This window comes from Esox lucius, chromosome 2 (genome assembly GCF_011004845.1).
Source record: "Esox lucius isolate fEsoLuc1 chromosome 2, fEsoLuc1.pri, whole genome shotgun sequence".
Classification (NCBI taxonomy): domain Eukaryota; kingdom Metazoa; phylum Chordata; class Actinopteri; order Esociformes; family Esocidae; genus Esox; species Esox lucius.
In genome coordinates this window covers 2,901,915-2,923,467 of record NC_047570.1, presented here as the reverse complement: position 1 = coordinate 2,923,467, position 21,553 = coordinate 2,901,915, and the positions used below count along the sequence as shown (strand labels likewise).

Below are 21,553 nucleotides of genomic sequence, written 5' to 3'. Positions count from 1 at the left end.
AGCAAGTGCGGTGTGCTATCAATTGAGGTACAAAAGACTCTAACTAGGCATAATAACTTGTAACATGCTGTGAACAACTCTACTAAGCCAACTACTAAACTGGAAATGACATTAAGAGTTAAAATGTATGAAGCATAACCTTTGATTATGGGCAACTTGAACAACTCAACAAACTACATCCCATATGCCCTGGCTTTTCTGTGCTTTATTTTAACATGATTTCTTGCTTTAAGTATTGAAGAATGTAGTGTGTGTGCAGGCAGGGAGGAACTTCTGGATGTGCCAGACTTTCCACCCGACTTCTAGAATAGGCCTGTGATTTATTAAACTGTTAGTGTCATCACTGGGCTTCTGGCTCACATTCGAAACAAACCGTCACACATGCATACGCGTGCTCTCTCTTTTTTTCTTGCACTCTCTCTCTAACACATGTTTACAGTTCTTACTAGCATTTTGTTGACACACACACACTCTACTGTTAACAGGCCAGCGTTCAGTCTTGGAAACACTGTTCAGAGTCCAGGAGACGGTTTTCAAAGGTTATTCATCTGGAGTTTCACTTGACATATTAGCAGGAAATATAATATGTGATTTGTTAAACTGAACAGAGACAGTTCTATTTATTCAATTCTTATGAATGTTGTCCTATCGAATCACTGAAATCCAAGTAGACTACAACTTCTGAAAAAAAGCCTCTCCAGACGACTGCGCCCTCTGCTGCCTCTCCTCCCCCTGCAGCAGGCAGGCTCCAGCGGTCGACTTCACCAGACTTCTAACACCACCACCTATCTCATTCATTCATTTCACCTGTTGTCTTGTTTAGCACACCTGGTTCTCATTCTCATCATTCCCCCCAGTATATATGTTCCCTCTGCTCCCCCTGTCTTTGTGTGTTATTGTCTCACCTGCTAGAGCATTGTTGGGCTACACCATTTTGGAATTATTAAATAACCGTCATCAGTACGACTTCTTCTTTCTGCTCCATTCGAGCCTGACAGGGTGTCTATTTTGGAATCAGTCTTATCATATGGCAAAACTGAATACCATATTAAATAATGTTAAATGGGAGATCTGATGCAGGATCAGTACTCTTGTGACATACATGAACCCCCCACCCATAAAAATGCAGTGTGTCATTTTTGTCCCCTGCTGTTAAAATGACACTGTCGAGACAAAATGGGGGCCCAGAAATTGTGTAATGCATTTGCTGATTGGTGCCCCATGTCATCAAAACGCATGGCTTTAAAACTTGGAATTGATACCAACTGAGGTGTTATAGTGATTCAACTTACACACAGAGTACAAAAGACATCCAATGACATCCAGCACAAAAATTTAGGTTTAAAAAATATTTTTATGATTTCAAATATCCCAGACTGCATCTTTAGTGCAGAATACTGGTTCTTACTCACTTGACTCCGAATCGGTCCATGAACATGATGTGGTTTCTGAATGTCCTGTTCACGTCTAGATCGATCTGTTTGATTTCCTGGGAATATATTCTAGCCTGTTCCTTCATCTTCTGAAAAAGTAAATGTAAACAATGTTAATTTCCTTCATGTCATACATAAAATTGTGTAAATGTACAGCAAGAGTATGGATAAAAAGCATTCTACAGTATAAGCAGGTAAAATAGTTTCTTATCAACTTTATGTGAATTAATCTCTAGTCAAAAAATCTTTCATCCAAATGTGTTGTGTGTTCTTTCTATGTCCTCCATGTCAAGACCATCTGTCTGTTTTCATCTCACAGAACATATAATCCTCCCTTTATGGAGCCCTGCACCCGATGACAAATCCTAAACAATGTCACTACTATAATCTTGCTGAATGAATCGACGAGTGGGCAGGCGGGAGGAGGGTAGTTGTGGAAAAGTAACGTTCCTATAAACATGAATTGGTTCATAACATTACAATGTCTGGGGATCAGCACTTATGGCACTACAGCGATGAAAGATGATCCGCATGGTGGATGGGGTATTTAGATCCCCCCACACACTCACACTCCCCTTGCCTTTTGTGGAATAAAGCTTATACTACAGTCACATACATTTACATGTTCCTATAGCAGACTCTCTGATACAGAGGAATTTACGATAGTAAGTGCATACATTTCACTCAATGGAGAAGAGTAATTACTACTGTTAGCTATTTAAAAATTAAGTCAATGTAGCATAGCCTGGTAAAACAACTTCACATTCCCTGTGACCTCAAGTAGCAGTCCTACAAGAGATTAGATGAGTGATCATTGGCTTCAGACAGCAACTGACTGGTTGAAGCACTCTATCAAATCCCTGTAGTTTGGTAATGATACACTTATAAACTGCATAGAGAAGACGATGTGTGTGTATAAGTTTAGTGTATAAGAGTGGCTGCATTGTTAGATTCTGGGTACACTTGTTAACTCCAAAACACATCGGTTCCAGTTTAACAATGTTTACTTTCCAGAACCAGTAGAGAATACATTGTCCATGGCCAGGGGCAGTCGGTACCATTAGGCAAGGTAGGCAGCCGCCAACGGCCCCAGAAGGCATAGGCCCCCATGAAAATTCAAACAAATACAATTTAAAATATAACAAAACATAGTTTTTTGTAATTCTTTTTTGTCTTAAAATCTGATTATGTTGCTCAAAATGATTACAATAAATCATGCCTTTCAGACTGAACAAATAATGTAATACAAATAATCTTACCCTATTGGTCTGTCCCATATTCTACCTCACCGAAGCAGCCTGAAAGACGTTAGGTGGCTTACTCAGTCAGCCTGAGCCTGCTATGCTACATAAGTTATTAGATCTTTATTTAAAATATGAAACGCTTGTATGTGAGCAGGGCAGAAAAAATAAGGAAGGAGAAAAATGGCATGAGTGTCCATAACAGTTGTAGCTTTGTGGCTGCGGCTACTACTGGTGTCATAAACATGAATAGCTTAGCGGCTATGGTTTTTACTGTGCTACTGATCACAAATTAGCGATGTTGACATTTGGTTCTCCAAGAAAGCTTGGTGAGTGTAATGACTCAGAATATAATGTCTGTTTCAGGTAGATTAGATTAGATGAAAGAGGCCAATGCCATCAGGGAATACCGTTGCCATGAAAGGGTGCACATGGTCTGCAACAATGCTCAGGTAAGTGGTACGTGTGTGGTACGTACAGTAGCTCGTCTGTTGGATTGGACCACACAGAAAGGCCAGATTAGACTTTGCTAAAAACATCTAAAAAAGCCAGTCCAATTCTGGAACAGCATTCTTTGGACAGATGAAACTAAGATAAACCTGTACCAGAATGATGGGAAGAAAAAAGTATGGAGGAGGCTTGGAACAGCTCATGATCCAAAATACCACATCATATGTAAAACACGGTGGAGGCAGTGTGATGGCATGGGCATGCATGGCTTTCAATGGCACTGGGTCATTAGTGTTTATTACTGATGTGACAAAAGATAGAAGCAGCCAGATGAATTCTGAAGTGTATAGGGATATATTGTCTGCTCAGATTTAGCCAATTTCAGCAAAGTTGATTGGACGTCGCTTCACTTTACAGAAGCAACACTGGAGTTATTTAAGTCAAAGAAGTGGAATATTCTGCAATGGCCAAGTTAATCATCTGACATCAACCTGATCAAGCATGCATTTCACTTGCTGAAGACAAAACTTAACGCTGAAAGACCCACGAACAAACAACAACTGAAGACAGCTGCAGTAAAGCCCTGGCAATACATCACAAAGGAGGAAACCCAGAGTTTGATGATATCCATGTGTTCCAGACTTCAAGCAGTCACTGCCCACAAAGGAGGATTTTATTTATGATTGTGTTCATTTGTTCAATTACATTTGAGACCCTGAAATAAGGAGAGTTTGTATGAAAATGGTTGCAATTCATAAACTTTTCATCAACAGTTCGGGGACTACTTATTGTTCAGGTTTTTGGCACTGTCACATGGCACCTTGTGTACAGAGATTTCTCCTGAGTCTCTTAATCTTTTATTGATATTATGTACAGCTGATGATGAGATATCCAAACTCTTTGCAATTTTAGGTTGGATTATTCTTAAATTGTTGCATAATTTACCTGCTCAGTCATTCACAGTGTGGTGAACCTCTCCCCATCTTTACTTCTGAAAAACATCCTCACTGGTATGCTCTTTTTTCCCAGTCATGTTACTGACCTGTTGCCAATTAACCTAATGAGATGTTACACCAACTTTTATTTAGCATTTCATAAAATATCCAGTCTTTTGTTGCGCCTGTCCCAGGCTCAAACAGGTTGATGGCAACAAATTTAAAGTGGGCATTTATTTTTCAAGAAAGAAATAAAGTTTCTCAGTTTCAACATTTTGATTTGTTGTCTTTGTACTATTTTGTATTAACTATAGGGTTTTAATGATTTGCACAACATTGCACATCATTGTAGTCTGTTTTTCTTTACATTTTACATATCGTCCAGAATCTTTTGGAAAAAGGGTTGTACAACAGTGACAGTAGTAAACACAGGCAAAGCTAAATCAAGAGGGAGAGTACTGCAATTATAAGTATATAAGTATATGTATTTACCTCATACTTCCCCATGTTCTCATTTTTCACCTTGTCCACACCCAGCATCAAGACCCAGGCCTGGCCTCTCAGCTGCAGAGGGATGCCCTTATACACCCTCTTCACCATCTGAAGGGATACAGGGGAACAGTGTGTAAACAAATGCATGAGTTACTTCATGCATTTCAGAAACATATAAACATTTCTAGACACAAGTAAGGTGTGTGTGTGTATTAAAGGCTGATTTATGCTTCTGCAGGTCTGCGTTGTTAATGTCATGTGCAGGTGTCATGAGACATGCTCAGCATTTATAGTTGTGAGGCCTTGTTTGGCGTTGTTATGTAGATAGCCATTACAATTCTTAGCACTAGGGGGCGATGTCATGCAAAATGTTGGTTTGTTGGCCTATAGTGCAGGAAAGCTTCACAGAAGAAGTATCTGTATAGTAGTAAACAACAATATAATAGGCTCTGTGCACAAGCGTATGGACGAACTTCCACTTTAGCCAGATGTTGGCATATCATTTTCCGGTTTACTTAAGGCGATCACCCGCGTCACCCATAATTTCAGTTTTTAGTAGATGTCTCCAAGACCTGCCTAAAATAAGCATTAGTGATGTTCATCGAATTGTTGATACCTGGTCCCCTGCTCCAACAGGCAAGCAGAACAAGGGATTCAAACTCTACGTATCGAGTTATCTGCACAACTACGAGGGTAAGTAGTTTACTGTGGTGTGCCGGCCGGCTATCGGCTAAGCTAGTTAGCGACGTGTTCCTTTTTAGTGTAGTATTAGGCAGGACAATAGAAAGCATAAAAATTCACCCTAGCCTCAAAAACGGCAAAAGAACGCTGGCTGAGCTGGAACGCTAGCACGTCCCCATAGCAAGTGAATTGAAATGAACCTTCGTTCAGCCTCTTCTAACCTGAATTTAGCTTAAAATTCCATAGCCTCAAAAAAGCACCAAAACAGATCTCCTCTTTTATTTTACTACTGTAACTTCATTTCACAACGAAAATGAAAAATAACAACTGGCATAGGAAGTAAACATCTCGTCCTATATGGTATTAATTGTGCTTAAACCTGCGTTACGTGGAAGTATATAAAAAAATCGCCTTTTCTGACTATTTCTAGTCTAGTGTTTAAAGTCATTGAATGGCACAAGCCATATTTTATTAAAAAGAGGACATTCTCGTGATTAAAATGATGCACAAGTTGTACCTTGAAACTTAAATGAGTCACGTACATTATATTTCTTTTTTTTCCGTACAACAGCATCACTCATCTTGTTGTGAGTTTAGGTTTTACTAATACGGATGAGTATTAGTAAGTAAACCGGAAACTGCAATACCGACTTCTACACAAAAGCGGACGTTTGTCACTACGCTGGTGCACAGAGTCTATAGGTAGCTAACTAAATTGGGGAAGACGGTTTATGGAATGGTGCGTCGGCTAATCGTTTCAATGATCTTCTGCATTGCTTGAAACCCTTTATTACACATCAAGCCACCCACTTCACGCAATCCTGCTTCAGGGGACAATTGCTATCCCTCCACCTGCAAACATTCCTGGGATAGGAGTCACCATCCCCATGTCATCGTTGGAGATGCTGCTGTTCCATCACATGTAAATCTGATTAAGCCCTTTTAGAATTAAGCAATTGTTTATTGATATTCTGAAATTATTTGGAGGGTTAAATCATAAGCAGATAATATATTAGATTAATAATAGATTTATATGTAATACTTGCAAATGTTCTGCCTTCTATTTGCTTCCATTGCACATTTAGAATCTATACATACTTGTATATAAACATACTTAATACTTGTAAATAGTTGGCCCTCTATTTGCACTTCTGGTTAGACACACACTGCATTTCTTTGTACTGCAATTGTTCACTGACAATAGATTCAACTTTGTCATTGAACAGTACAAGTACAGTACAACCACAAGCAGTTTGAAGTCAGTGGGTGTTTTGTTATTTTAAAATTCAATGTATGCCAATCTGGACAAAAGCAAGAGGATCTACAACTATATACATTCACGTGTGATTGAGAATTCATTTGGTATGACGGTCACAAGGTGGAGAATTCTAGGCAGACCATTGGAATTCCTACCAGACAAATGTACACATTGTGAAGGCCTGTGCTGCACTGTACAACTATCTGGCCTATACAGATGCTGCCAACACACCTGCAACAAAGTATATAGCACCTAATTTCACAGACTCTGTTTTGAACAATGGTGAGGCACAGCCGTACTTTACAAACATGAGTACCATCATGTTTTCAGAATTTTGTCATCGACTTGGTACCCGAAGAATCGGTTCTCGTGACATCCCTAGTCTGGACATCTGGCTACGATATTTTATAGCCAGTCGCAGTATTTACAGAGATGGTACTTATCAGTTGACCTCATGACATAGTGGTGTTTCTTTTTTGCTGTTTTAGCTCTCTGAGATTCTATGACAATAGCTATACAAGCTGCTTCTATTATTACTATTAGACATACCAGAAAGATTACACACATGGGGAATCTCATTTGACCTCAGATGCTTTATGAATACAGACCCAGAACGACTTACTGTAGATTGGTGTAGAGTTATTTTTAAATGGACAACTGCGTGCATATGCCATCTGCATGGAAGTTGCATACAGTATTCTAATAAAGTGTTATACAAATGTAAAGGCTTTGCAAGCACAGCACAACGTTTAATTGATTTTATTGAAAGGACTATCGCTGGTTTATTTCATGCAAACTGTGCTCTTTGGGGGAATTAACAAGGCTTCAAATGTTGTGACAAAATGGTATGCAAGATGCAAATTAAATGTACAAGCTAAAGTTCTTTGCCTTCATTTAGATCAATGACTTGTTGATGATGTCACAGAGGGACCATCCTTTTATGTCGTTACCATACAATTTGAAATTAGAATTCTAACTCTCACTATTCAAGATCACAGGATGATGGGCCATTTGTGACGACATAGAAAAAAATTCCATTACACATTAAAATAAAGATGCCTGGCAGACAAAAAGTGTGGATATTGTTTACTTTCTCTATACGAATTTGCTGCTTCTTTAATTATGAACAGATTCTTTAAGGAATTTTGGTTTCTTACCATGTTGTTGGTCATCAAGTTGAAGAATCAATATTTTTTTTATGATGTCATGGACACCTTGATGCCTCCCATGGTACCCAAACATTGGGCCAGCACCCCACCCCTGCAGGGTAGAGCCATCACTGACCTGGGCCAGGCTGTTTGCTGAGTGTAGCTCTGAGACCACAGCCAAAACCCCCGCTAGACCACTGAACCGCCAGAGGACAAGAGAGGCCCAGGAAACATCAAACTGATGCCCAGGAACCTCTGCTGACCCCGGGTGACGCCCAGAAGAAACCTCTCTCACTGCCCAGTTTATTCCAGGAGCCTATCACATATTGCTTCCTTACCATGTTGACAGACATCAAGTTTCAGAATCCATATCTCCAGGACTTCATGGACACCTTGATGCCTCCCATGGTACCCAAATGGGCTAGCACCCCACCCTTGCAAGGTAGGCTCCTTACTAACCTACCCTAACACCCAATGTGGTCCAGGAACCACTCCAGACAGTCATTGTGGTCCAGCAGGAACCTGTCCCAACACCCAGTGTGGTCCATCCAGAGACCAGGCCCTATTGGATTTGTGGGATGAATAACACTCGACAGGTGAGAACCAGGATAGCCCTGATTTATCCCCCAGCTGGTAGAGTGTCTCAGGCCCCACCAAGGAACTGTTACCTCATTTGGTTCTGGGATCTAGCCATCCAGGAGGACATTATGTCCATGCTGGATAGTTCTTCTAAAAGTCTGATAGCCCTGACTACCGGAATAAAGCCCCACCATAGGATGATCAGGAAAATGTATCAATAATGATTAAAGATTTGTTTCCCACAAACAAACCTACCAAAAAAGTAGATTTTGGATTAGGATCCCTATTTGCTGACTCCATGGAAGTAGTTAATCTACCTCAGACACAACTGACCCAGAAACATCTGGCCCAGGAACCCCTGACCCAAGTGAACCAGGAGCCCCTGATCCCGGAACCCCTGACCCCAGAACCCCTGATTCAAGTGATCCAGGAAACCCTGACCCAGGAATCCCTGATCCAAGTGTTCCAGGAACACCTGAGACAGGTGACCTAGAAACCCCTGACACAGGAACCTCTGACTCCGGTAACCCATATACCTCTGGCCCAAGTACCAATGGACTTGGAAACATTGGCCCAAGGACTTCTAGAAATAGAACCTCTGACACAGAATTTGCATTGTATTGCATGACATAAGTATTTGATACATCAGAAAAGCAGAAACCTTTGTTTGCAATTACAGAGATCATACGTTTCCTGTAGTTCTTGACCAGGTTTGCACACACTGCAGCAGGGATTTTGTCCCACTCCTCCATACAGATCCTTCAGGTTTCGGGGCTGTTGCTATGCAATACGGACTTTCAGCTCCCTCCAAAGATTTTCTATTGGGTTCAGGTCTGGAGACTGGCTAGGCCACTCCAGGACCTTGAGATACTTCTTACGGAGACACTCCTTAGTTGCCCTGGCTGTGTGTTTCGGGTCATCATGTTGGAAGACCCAGCCACGACCCATCTTCAATGCTCTGAGGGAAGGAAGTTGTTGGCCAAGATCTCGCGATACATGGCCCCATCCATCCTCCCCTCAATACAGTGCAGTCGTCCTGTCCCCTTTGCAGAAAAGCATCCCCAAAGAATTATGTTTCCACCTCCATGCTTCACGGTTGGGATGGTGTTCTTGGGGTTGTACTCATCTTTCTTCTTCCTCCAAACAAGGCGAGTGGAGTTTAGACCAAAAAGCTCTATTTTTGTCTCATCAGACCACATGACCTTCTCCCATTCCTCTTCTGGATCATCCAGAAGTTAATTGGCAAACTTCAGACGTGCCTGGACATGCGCTGGCTTGAGCAGGGGGACCTTGCATGCGCTGCAGGATTTTAATCCATGACGGCTTAGTGTGTTACTAATGGTTTTCTTTAAGACTGTGGTCCCAGCTCTCTTCAGGTCATTGACCAGGTCCTGCTGTGTAGTTCTGGGCTGATCCCTCAACTTCCTCATGATCATTGATGCCCCACAAGGTGAGATCTTGCATGGAGCCCCAGACCGAGGGAGATTGACCGTCATCTTGAACTTTTCTAATAATTGCGCCAACAGTTGTTGCCTTCTCACCAAGCTTCAGGAATATCGTTTGGTAAGTGGACAAACTATCCCTTTCACCTCATTTTCTCCCTCAGGGAACAAATGGTATAGTCATACCCAAAGCTTCACTTTCACTCAGTCACTTCGTTGTCACTATGGGGACAATACACAGCACATAAGCCAGAGAGGCTGACTACTGACTTGAGGTGCCTAGTCAACCCGCCCAAAAAAGAGTGGCAACAGGATAAATGGGCCCCAATGGGTAGGTTGCCATGCCATCTGTCACACAAGACAAACTAAGCAAAGGCCACATTCCAGGGGACAGTTGCGTAAAGGTGAAAGAACCACATAAAGATGACAGGGATGGTGTTTGGTCAGTACTGACAACAGACTAGCAGTGGAGAGTGTCAACAGACATGGTCTGAAACACATGTTGTTTCTTCCATTTGTGAATAATCTCACCAACTGTTGTCACCTTCTCACCAAGCTGCTTGGCGATGGTCTTGTAACCCATTCCAGCCTTGTGTAGGTCTACAATCTTCCCTGACATCCCTGGACAGCTCTTTGGTCTTGGCCATGGTGGAGAGTTTGGAATCTGATTGATTGATTGCTTTTGTGGACAGGTGTCTTTTATACAGGTAACAAGCTGAGATTAGGAGCACTCTGTCTCTCCCTGTTCAAATAAACTTACCATTAAAATGATAGACTGACCATTTCTTTGTCAGTGGGCTAACATACAAAATTAGCAGGGAATCAAATAGATTTTTCCCTCACTGTATACACTATAGCATATACAGACCAATGTTTAGAACATTTACCAAATTGTATGATGGAATAATTTGATTATAAGAATGGGAAATCCTTTTTGTCTCTTATCATCACAGACCCCATTCACACTTACTCTCCGGCTGTGGGACATCTACATTCTGGAAGGAGAGAAGATACTTACTGCCATGTCCTACACCATTCTTAAAATGTTCAAGAGTAAGGAGTGCATAATACCTTAAACCTCTGTTGCTATTATGCTGTTAATTTTTATTACAATAAAGAAGTGTCAATAAGCATGTTTACACACACACATATAACATTATATTAAAGCTGACTATGGAAGTAGGCCAAGTATAACATTAGTCATGTAAGAACCTCACTCTGCTTAATTGGCCTAAGGTCAAAAATAAGCTATCATGCAAGTTATTAGGATACCATAATCTGCGTTTCATTATGCATGTGTTACATGTACTTACACTAGACACGCAATCATCCCTTTAAGAGGGAGTGAAATGATTTTCTGCAAAACATAAAAGTAACCAAAAGTATCCATCTCATAAAAGTATCCATCTCAAATCAAAATAAATGGGGATACATGGATGGAGTGATTTTTAGCATTTATCAAAGTCCAATGACTTCAGACATGGAAACAGGAGAAGAGAAATCCTTTGTCTTGCAAAGCACGCAAACATTTCAACCAAACTATGTCCTTTGTCAGTGGGCAAGCATACAAAATCAGCAGGGGATCAAATACTTTTTTCCATCACTGTACAATGTAATATGAAGTTTCATACAATAACCAGTGAAATTTCAAATATACAGCATTTTAAACTATAACACACAGACGGGGAATTCCAACTGAAAGCCTGTCATCCTGAAGATCTTTGTCCTCACATAGTCTCCTTCCTCCCTGTATGTACCCTCTACTGTCACTCATGTTGTGTCTATTGCTAAGACACTCCATCGGGTCAACTCTTCCAGACAATCCTTACAATAGTAATGGGATATGATTCACAACACACACAGTATTTTACAAAAATGAGAACACCCCTCACATTTTTGCAAATATTTGATTATATCTTTTCATGTGACAACACTGAAGAAATCATACTTTGCTACAATGTAAAGTAGTGAGTGTACATCTTGTACAGTGTAAATTAGCTGTCCCCTCAAAATAACTCAACACAAAGCCATTAATGTCTAAACCGCTGGCAACAAAAGTGAGTACACCCCTTGTTAGTGTTACAAGGTCTCAGGTGTGAATGGGTTAGGTGTTATCGCTCACACACTCCCTCATACTGGCAAACTGGAAGTTCAACATGGAACCTCATGGTAAAGAACACTCTGAGTATCTGAAAAAAGAATTGTTGCTCTAAATAAAGATGGCCTAGGCTATAAGAAGATTGCCAAGACCCTGATTGCCAAGACCCTGCTGCAGCACGGTGGCCAAGACCATACAGCGGTTTAACAGGACAGGTTCCACTAAGAACAGGTCTCGCCATTGTCGACCAAAGAAGTTGAGTGCACATGCTCAGCGTCATATCCAGAGGTTGTCTTTGGGAAATAGACGTATGAGTGATGCCAGCATTGCTGCAGAGGTTGAAGGGGTGCTCAGACCATATGCCTCTTCTAAAGATGATGCACAAGAAAGCCTGCAAACAGTTTGCTGAAGACAAACAGACTAAGGACATGGATTACTGGAACCAAGATAAACGTATTTGGTTCAGATGTGTGGCGGCAACCAGATAGAGAGTACAAAGACAAGTGTGTCTTGCCTACAGTCAAGCATGGTGGTGGGAGTGTCATGGTCTGGGGCTGCATGAGTTCTGCCAGCACTGGGGAGCTACAGTTCATTGAGGGAACCATGAATTCCAACATGTACTGTTACATACTGAAGCAGAGCATGATCCCCTCCCTTCGGAGACTGGGCAGTATTCCAACATGATAACGACCGCAAACACACCTCCAAGACGACCACTGTCTTGCTAAAGAAGTTGAGGGTAAAGGTGATGGATTGGCCTAAACCCTATTGAGCATCTGTGGGGCAACCTCAAATGGAAAGTGGAGGAGCGCAAGGTCTCTAACATCCACCAGCTCCATGATGTCGTCATGGAGGAGTGGAAGAGGACTCCAGTGGCGATCTGTGAAGCTCTGGTGAACTCCATGCCCAAGAGGGTTAAGACAGTGCTGTAAAATAATAGTGGCAACACAAAATATTGACACTTTGGGCCCAATTTTGAAATTTTCACTTAGGGGTGTACTCACATTTGCTTCCAGCGGTTTACACATTAATGGCTGTGTGTTTTGAGGGGAGAGCAAATTTACACTGTTATACAAGCTGTACACTCAGTACTTTACAATGTAGCAAAGTGTCATTTCTTCAGTGTTGTCACATGAAAAGATATAATCAAATATTTGCAAAAATGTGGAGGGTGTACTCACTTTCGTGAGATACTGTATGCTTTTTGAAGGGCCTGTTGCAAGAGTGATTTAAATCATATGTGAGAGACTGTATCTGAAAGGAGGAAAACTTGAAATCTGAGACATGATATAGTCAATCAAAGATGGGATTCCCCACACGATACTGAAAAATCTAAATTTGAATCAGTGAATAAATTATTTAAATTTTGAGGGGTTTCAAAAGCTAGAATTACAATAGATTTGGAGAGCGCAAAACATTATTACAGAAAACAAATTACAGAAGCTTATTGAAAGATAAATTACTACTAAATTAGAATTAGTCATTTTCCTATATAATTTATAATACAATGGTGTGTTCCATTTGTAATTGGGAAGTTTCAACTGAAACGCCTCCTCATGTCGGAATTCCAACTCGGAAAGTCGAACCCCACTAGCCCCGAGTTCGTAAACGAAGATGGCAGCACCTTGTTTCAACAGTAACGGACATTATACGTATGCCATTTAGCAGACTAGTATTATACAGCCAAGAAAGCATTATAGAAAACTGAGGTACTATTTTCACTCCTGTATCGCCACTTTTTCTCTTCCATTACTTCTTTATTCTAACATATTTGTCCCTCATCAGCTTACACATTCCACAATTTGCTGGTTCTTCACCCAAAATTTGTCAAATACTATCAAATGTTCCTCGATTTGAGCCATGCCTTCAGACTCCATTGTTGCTTCGTTTTTGTTCATACAGGAAGTTAAAATTTACCGGAATTCCCTACTCTGTATAAAACCCCCCCTCCGCCATCCAAACAATCATCGTTTGTGCGGCTCTGTGGTTCACATATGCGTAGCTACGCAGTTTTAGATTTTTGAGGTGGTGCGTGTAGCCTATGCGGCCTGGCTGTGCGGACCTGTACGTCTCTCTGCGGTGATCCTACGGAGACACATTTGACATTGAAGCATAAATCAGCCTTTAGTGTAAAAGTGAAATGCTCACCCTGTCGCTGTTTTTGTATTTTTCCCATTTCTTCACCATTTTTAGCCATTTCTCCACTCTCTCAATCTCCAGGTGCTTTTTCTTTCAGGATGACACAAAAGAGACACATTAAACCAGTTCAAATATTAAAGTATGTAATATCAAGATATAGTCACTAGATATGAGATGCATACAGAACAGGTTATATATGTATTTTTTTATTATTTCTAAACTGCATACGAACGTATTTGATTTGTGGGATCATAAGATCTTTGGGATCTCACGTGAGAATCTGGTTTGCTGCCCTCATTACAATGTAATTTGATGGTATGCACTCTAATGGCATTTCACATTGAGAAAAGCTTCTCAAATGATGACCAGTGCTTTCAACTAATTACTTAGAACTTGGGTTCTAAGATAAATCACAGAGCAGGGTTTCCCTTTCAGGAGTTTGTGAGATGAAGATCAACTTTTCCTTAGATGGGTGCCTGTTGTGTGTGCCCCTGCTAGTGGGTAATAGACACACATGCGCGCGCGCACACATACATCACAGAACATTACACCTCACCTGGCACCTATATGTAATTTGTCACACTTCAAAATGTTGTTCAGTGGCTCCTGTTAACCAGCTAACTGAAACTATACAGTGTGTCATTTTGGCTAAGGTTCTGATCAGCATACCTCCGGTCAAAGGTTTGGGGTCGGTTACAAATTTCCTTGTTTTTGAAAGAAAAGCATTTGTTTGTCCATTGAAATACAATAAAATTGAACAGACATTGCTAATGTTGTGAATGACTATTGTAGCTGGAAACTGCAGATTTTTAATAGAATATCTACACAGGTGTACAGAGGACCATTATCAGCAGCCACCATTCCTGTGTTCAAATGCCACATTGTGTTTACTAATCCAAGTTTATAATTTTAAAAGGCTATGTGATCATCAATTTGATGTTATTTTAATGGATGAAAAAATAGGTTCTTTCAAAAACAAGGACATTTGTAAGAAACCCCAATCTTTTGAATGGTAGTGTACATACAGTTGTGCTCATAAGTTTGCAGACCCTGTCAGAAATTGTGGCATTGATTTGAATAATATGACTGATCATGCAAAAAAATGTCTTTTATTTAAGGATAGTGATCATATGAAGCCATTTATTATCACATAATTGTTTGGCTCCTTATTAAATCATAATGACAACTGAAATCACCCCGATGGCCCTGATCAAAAGCTTATATACCCTTGAATGTTTGGCATTACAAACACACAAGGTTTTGAACACAGGTGAAAATGGCAAATAAAGTTTAATTTCCCGCATCTGAGGCTTTTTAAATTATAATTAGTGTCTGTGTATAAATAGTCAATGAGTTTGTTAGCTCACATGTGGATGCACTGAGCAGGCTCAATACTGAGCCATGGGGAACAGAAAAGAACTGTCAAAAGACTTGCATAACAAGGTAATGGAACTTTATTAAGATGGAAAAGGATATAAAAAGATAGGCTTGCAAATGCCATCATTTATTAAGAAGTGGAACATTCAGGGATCTCTTGATACCAATCCAAGGTCAGGTAGACCAAGAAAGATTTCAGCCAAAACTTCAAGAAGAATTGTTTGGGATACAAAGAAATACCCACAGGTAACCTCAGGAGATATACAGGCTGTTCTGGAAAAAGACGGTGTGGTTGTTTCAAGGAGCACAATATGATGATACTTGAACAAAAATTTGCTCCATGGTCGAGTTGCCAGAAGGAAGCTGTTGCCAGAAATGCCTCAAAAAAGCCCAGTTACAATATACCCAACAACACCAAGACCTATTGTGTAAAGAACACCATCCCCACCATGAAGCATGGTGATGGCTCACTGATGTTTTATGGGTGTGTGAGCTCTAAAGGCACAGGGGAATCTTGTGAAAATTGATGGCAAGATGAATGCAGCATGTTATCAGAAAATAGTGGCAGACTTCTGCACGAAAGCTGCACATGGGACGCACTTGGACTTTCCAGCATGACAATGACCCTAAGCACAAAGCCATGTTGACCCTCCAGTGGTTACAACAGAAAAAGGTAAAGGTTTTGGAGTGGCCATCACAGTATCCTGACCTAAATAGCATAGAGCCACTCTAGGAAGATCTCAACTTGCGGTTCGTGCAAGACGACCAAAAGACTTTGCATGACCTGGAGGCATTTTGCCAAGACAAATGGGCAGCTATACCACCTGCAAGTATTCGGGGCCTCATAGACAACTATGACAAAACACTGCACGCTGTGAATGATGCTAAAGGGGGCAATACACTATATTAAAAACTAAGGGTATGCAGACTTTTGAACAGGGGTCAGTTCATTTTTTTCTTTGTTGCCATTTTTTGTTTTATTATTGTGCCATTCTGTTATAACTTATAGTTGAAAATTAGTTCAAGAAAAGACATGTTTTGCCTGCTCACTTGTGTTTTCTTTACAAATGGTACATACACTCACCTAAAGGATTATTAGGAACACCATACTAATACTGTGTTTGACCCCCTTTCGCCTTCAGAACTGCCTTAATTCTACGTGGCATTGATTCAACAAGGTGCTGAAAGCATTCTTTAGAAATGTTGGCCCATATTGATAGGATAGCATCTTGCAGTTGATGGAGATTTGTGGGATGCACATCCAGGGCACGAAGCTCCCGTTCCACCACATCCCAAAGATGCTCTATTGGGTTGAGATCTGGTGACTGTGGGGGCCATTTCAGTACAGTGAACTCATTGTCATGTTCAAGAAACCAATTTGAAATGATTTGAGCTTTGTGACATGGTGCATTATCCTGCTGGAAGTAGCCATCAGAGGATGGGTACATGGTGGTCATAAAGGGATGGACATGGTCAGAAACAATGCTCAGGTAGGCCATGGCATTTAAACGATGCCCAATTGGCACTAAGGGGCCTAAAGTGTGCCAAGAAAACATCCCCCACACCATTACACCACCACCAGCAGCCTGCACAGTGGTAACAAGGCATGATGGATCCATGTTCTCATTCTGTTTACGCCAAATTCTGACTCTACCATCTGAATGTCTCAACAGAACTCGAGACTCATCAGACCAGGCAACATTCTTCCAGTCTTCAACTGTCCAATTTTGGTGAGCTCGTGCAAATTGTAGCCTCTTTTTCCTATTTGTAGTGGAGATGAGTGGTACCCGGTGGGGTCTTCTGCTGTTGTAGCCCATCCGCCTCAAGGTTGTGCGTGTTGTGGCTTCACAAATGCTTTGCTGCATACCTCGGTTGTAACGAGTGGTTATTTCAGTCAAAGTTGCTCTTCTATCAGCTTGAATCAGTCGGACCATTCTCCGCTGACCGCTAGCATCAACAAGGCATTTTCGCCCACAGGACTGCCGGATACTGGATGTTTTTCCCTTTTCACACCATTCTTTGTAAACCGTAGAAATGGTTGTGCGTGAAAATCCCAGAAACTGAGCAGATTGTGAAATACTCAGACCGACCCGTCTGGCACCAACAACCATGTTACGCTCAAAACTGCTTAAATCACGTTTCTTTCCCATTCTGACATTCAGTTTTGAGTTCAGGAGATTGGTTGATTAGATAATTGCATTAATGAGAAATTGAACAGGTGTTCCTAATAATCCTTTAGGTGAGTGTATATTACCAATTCTCCAAGGGTATGCAAACTTTTGAGCACAACTGTACATAATTGTACTGAAAGGTTGCTAGATCCAACTCTGGACCCAGCAACGTGAGAACTCTTTCATTCTGTCCTTAAGGTAGACAGTTAACCCTAACTGCTCCTGCAAGTTGCCGCGGACAAGATGCTAAATATAATAATAATAATACCTTCTCCTCATGCACACTAGGAGTTGGAAGCTCTTCCTCACTGCAGGAAAAGAACAGACAACAGCAGTCAGATTCTGCCAGTCAAGTTTGTATGGTAGCATGCAATTACCATTTAACACACGAACAAGCATTAACAATAGGTTGACTTACTGTAGGAATCCAAAGCGATCAATGACTCTGTAAATGCTGTAGTCTGCATCTTCCCAGGGGTCAATCTCCACCCCTTCATGTCTGCCCTAGAATAAAACACACTCACACATGTCAGAAACAAAACCAGGCTATGGGAGAAGGACCAGTCAGTCGGCCGGTCAAGCGGTTAAATTGTTTTATTAAGGCAGGCTTTAGGCCTTTTGAATTGGAGGCACTAGCAAAACACATGCTTCCACTGTTCTCTACAGAACAATACATTATCTTTCAGTACAAGAGCGCATCATACTTGCTGTGCCTGTCTCAAAGACAATACAAATGATTCATTGTGTCCATGTTTTGTTAAACCATGACCAAATTCTATTCCATTACAATGTGGAGCAGATATTACCACAGGGGCATAGACAATTTGTTTCTTAGGCCTAGCCAATTAAATATGTGGATGTGTCCAACTATTACAAAGCATTGAAAGCTACAAGAAGGCAGAACGTGGAAAAAGAGAGAAAGGCTCAATAAATATGCAGTACAGAAATAAATCTGTGCCATCACAGATTAAAGATGTCAGTGACAGGTTCTGAGAAGGCACTGTAAATAGGCCTTAGAGGAAAAACAGAGAGACGAGAGCGAGAAAAAGATACAAACAATGAAACTGTAAAATGGGGGGGGGGGGGGGTTTAATGAAACTGCGGAAGGGGGACAAAGAGGACAGATTGGTATACACGAGCCGTCTGCAGATGTTCGTATTTGTATGGGTTTTATTTAACCTGCTTGTACTTCCCATCATTCCTTCAAATGTCTGTGGATTGTTAGAAACCTGTTATCACTATCAACAACACTGCATCACTTTTTTTGTCAATGCAGCCAAAATCACGTTTTTGCTGAAACAGAAAGGGCACACAACCTAACCAAATTGCACACTGCCTTAAACTTAACACCTTTGCTGTGTGTCAGCGCTGGGACAGCGTGTGATGTGATGCTTCAGTTCATAAGTGAATGTAAACATATTTTAGATGGTAGAATCCTACAGAGAAACAAAGATTCTGTTGAAGTTCACAGATCTGTGGTCTAATAGATTGCTATGGTCAAGTTACGGCTCCTGTTACTGCTGTTCCTTCGGGTAGACAGGGTCCCCCTACCCACATCTTGTTGACTGTGAGATAAATTTAGCTCAATCTCCTCCCCACGTGCGCACTGACTCTCTCACTCCCTATATACCCTTCTCTCACTCACTTCCTCTCTCCTTGTCTCTCTCCCTCACCACCTCTCCTCATCAATCAGTGTACCCCTTGCACTTACCATGGCTGTCTGTTTCTCTCTTTCTATCTGTTCAGGGTCTGCAGTCTGCCAACTCTAATTTCAATTTGGGTCGCATGAAGAACTTCAATCTATCATTTTGAAAGGACTTTTCCAGCTTTTATAGGGTTAACAACATAAAGCACAGGCAGGCCTACATCACCACAGTATGATGGTTTGCCTGGCAACTGTGACTATTTTAGCTGCACATGAGTATCTATCTAAATCTCTGCAAAATCATGATGTATTACTTTATATAATCATTTACTGTTACACAACAAACCACAGGCATGCTATTAGGCCTTTTCATCAACCAACACACAACGTGCTTAGAAACCACACACAAACATGAATTCTGTTTCTCTTGTTTGAGCGACAATCACATTCCAATAAGAGTGAACTCTTCCTCCTGTGTGAACAGATGGGCAACAGGGCATGTGATATTGTCAGATGGGATAATTCCATGACATGTTCAGGATACGTTTTTTAGAAAAAATATTCTGTTTGCTGTTTTTGTTAAGCAATTTAAATAAAAAACAGAGGTGAAAATGAACAGAGGAAAAAAAAAAATAACAGGATACAACAGGAAAGATTTCCCACTACTCCCCCCACCTGCCACCCCTTCCCAGCTCTACTGCTCAGTTGAAGGGGCAGGTCCACAACTATACGCAAAAACAGCAGGGTGTTAAATTCACAATTTTGAATCAGAAATACTTTGCAAGGGTGAATGTTCCAAATAGGAGAAAACAGGCTGGTAGATCTTATCAAATTTGGTAAAATTTTCATCCTACATTTTTCACTAAATGTAGGGTGTTTGCCAATTCACTGAACTTAGCGGTTAGTTGAAGGGACAACAAGATAAATGTTTTGCCAAAATCTAATTTTAAGAAATGCTGGGGAATTGGTAATCTGTTCTGGGCCTCTGAAACTCCCAAGATAATCAACAGCAGATCTGGGTCAAACAGAGTGCCAAGGATGTCCAAGAGTATCCCTAAGTTTCTTGAACAGTAGCTGGACAGGTTAGAGCACAGACTAGAACCGTGTGTTCTTTGTAAACAAAAACCTAATTTCTCTCAAATGTTGGTGTAGGAGCCATTTCGAACGTTTTTTATAATATATTATTATTATACTTATGTACCCCCTTTTAACTACGAACAAACCTTCTAATTTGGCACCTGTCTGACCCATACCCTTTGATTAACCAGGCTACTGATTATATATGGTGCATGAATAGTTTTCAACCAAAACAATTGAAATCACAGGCTGCTCCAACTAGCGTGTATTTCATCACATGACTCAGTAGTAATATGTGAATCAGTAGTATGTATGGCCCCCATGTGCCTGTATGCACTCCTGACAATGTCAAACAAATAAACATCAGAGCTTTGAATCAGTCACTTAAAGCCTAATTACACCCAAACTATATATGAATTCAAATTGCTTCTCAAGTAGACTAATAAGACAAGCCATCCCATATTTAAAGAAACATCGACCTTTATGAAGGAATCTATACAAAGCTGGTTACAATTCCAATTCCAACCCCATGAACAGCTTGAATAAATCTTACACCAAATGATATGGCTAAACTCAAATATATTAATTGAAAATAAAGCAATTTCCATTGAAAACATTTACAAGAAGGGTATCTTGTTTCTTAAAGACATCACGAACAAAGAAACTTACCACTCATGAGCAACTCAAACAAGCATATGGTGAAACAATCTCATTTCAGAGGTATAACCCACTCATTGCAGCCATAACAGTCAAATGGAGAAAGAAAATTAAATCTCTAGAAAGCAATGAATCTCCTGGTCGCCCATCTATTAAAGATCATGCATGGATAAACCAGACTAACATAAATCATAAAATGTATCTCTTCCATCTTGCTACAAAAAGTCTGACTGCGGCACCCTACAATATTCAAAACATTTGGGAAAAATCTTCTTGATATTCCAATCCCATGGCACCAAGTGTTTGGACTAGTATGTAAAACAACTATTGATGTGTCTCTGAAAACCTTTCAGTTTAAATTGCTGTATAGAATTCTGGCCACCAAACAATTTATTGGATTATGGGGAATTGAGCAGTCACCTGTGTGCCAGGAAAAAACAGAAACAATAGATTTTGGCATAATTCTGGATTCAAGTTCAAGATTTGTTATTGTGTCATAGAGTCACCCTGGAAGTTAGTTTACAGAGAGTCATATTGGGTGACCTGAGAGGCAATGCTCAATCATTTGAAAACATGATTCTTCTCCTTGGTAAAACATTCATTTTCATGACCACATCGGTGGACGCCTTGAGCCTCGACTGATTCAAATTTGCTGTAAAGAATCATAGTAAGACCGAGAAATATATTGCTGCTGGTAATGAAAATATTTTAGTCTACTGGGAAAGATGGT

The 21,553-nt window shown here is 40.6% G+C and overlaps 1 protein-coding gene across 1 annotated transcript in view; it reads right to left on the bottom strand.

The window, feature by feature from the left end:
• The window catches only part of si:ch211-288d18.1 (USP6 N-terminal-like protein), a 57,276-nt gene that overhangs the window by 11,295 nt on the left and 24,428 nt on the right, over positions 1-21,553 (bottom strand). The window contains exons 3-7 of the mRNA XM_013131961.4: positions 17,863-17,948; positions 17,713-17,752; positions 13,906-13,986; positions 4,552-4,659; positions 1,413-1,522 (exon numbers count right to left, since the gene is read on the bottom strand). Of these exons, the coding sequence (XP_012987415.2) occupies positions 1,413-1,522; positions 4,552-4,659; positions 13,906-13,986; positions 17,713-17,752; positions 17,863-17,948 (425 nt within the window). The remainder of the gene's footprint in view (positions 1-1,412; positions 1,523-4,551; positions 4,660-13,905; positions 13,987-17,712; positions 17,753-17,862; positions 17,949-21,553) is intronic.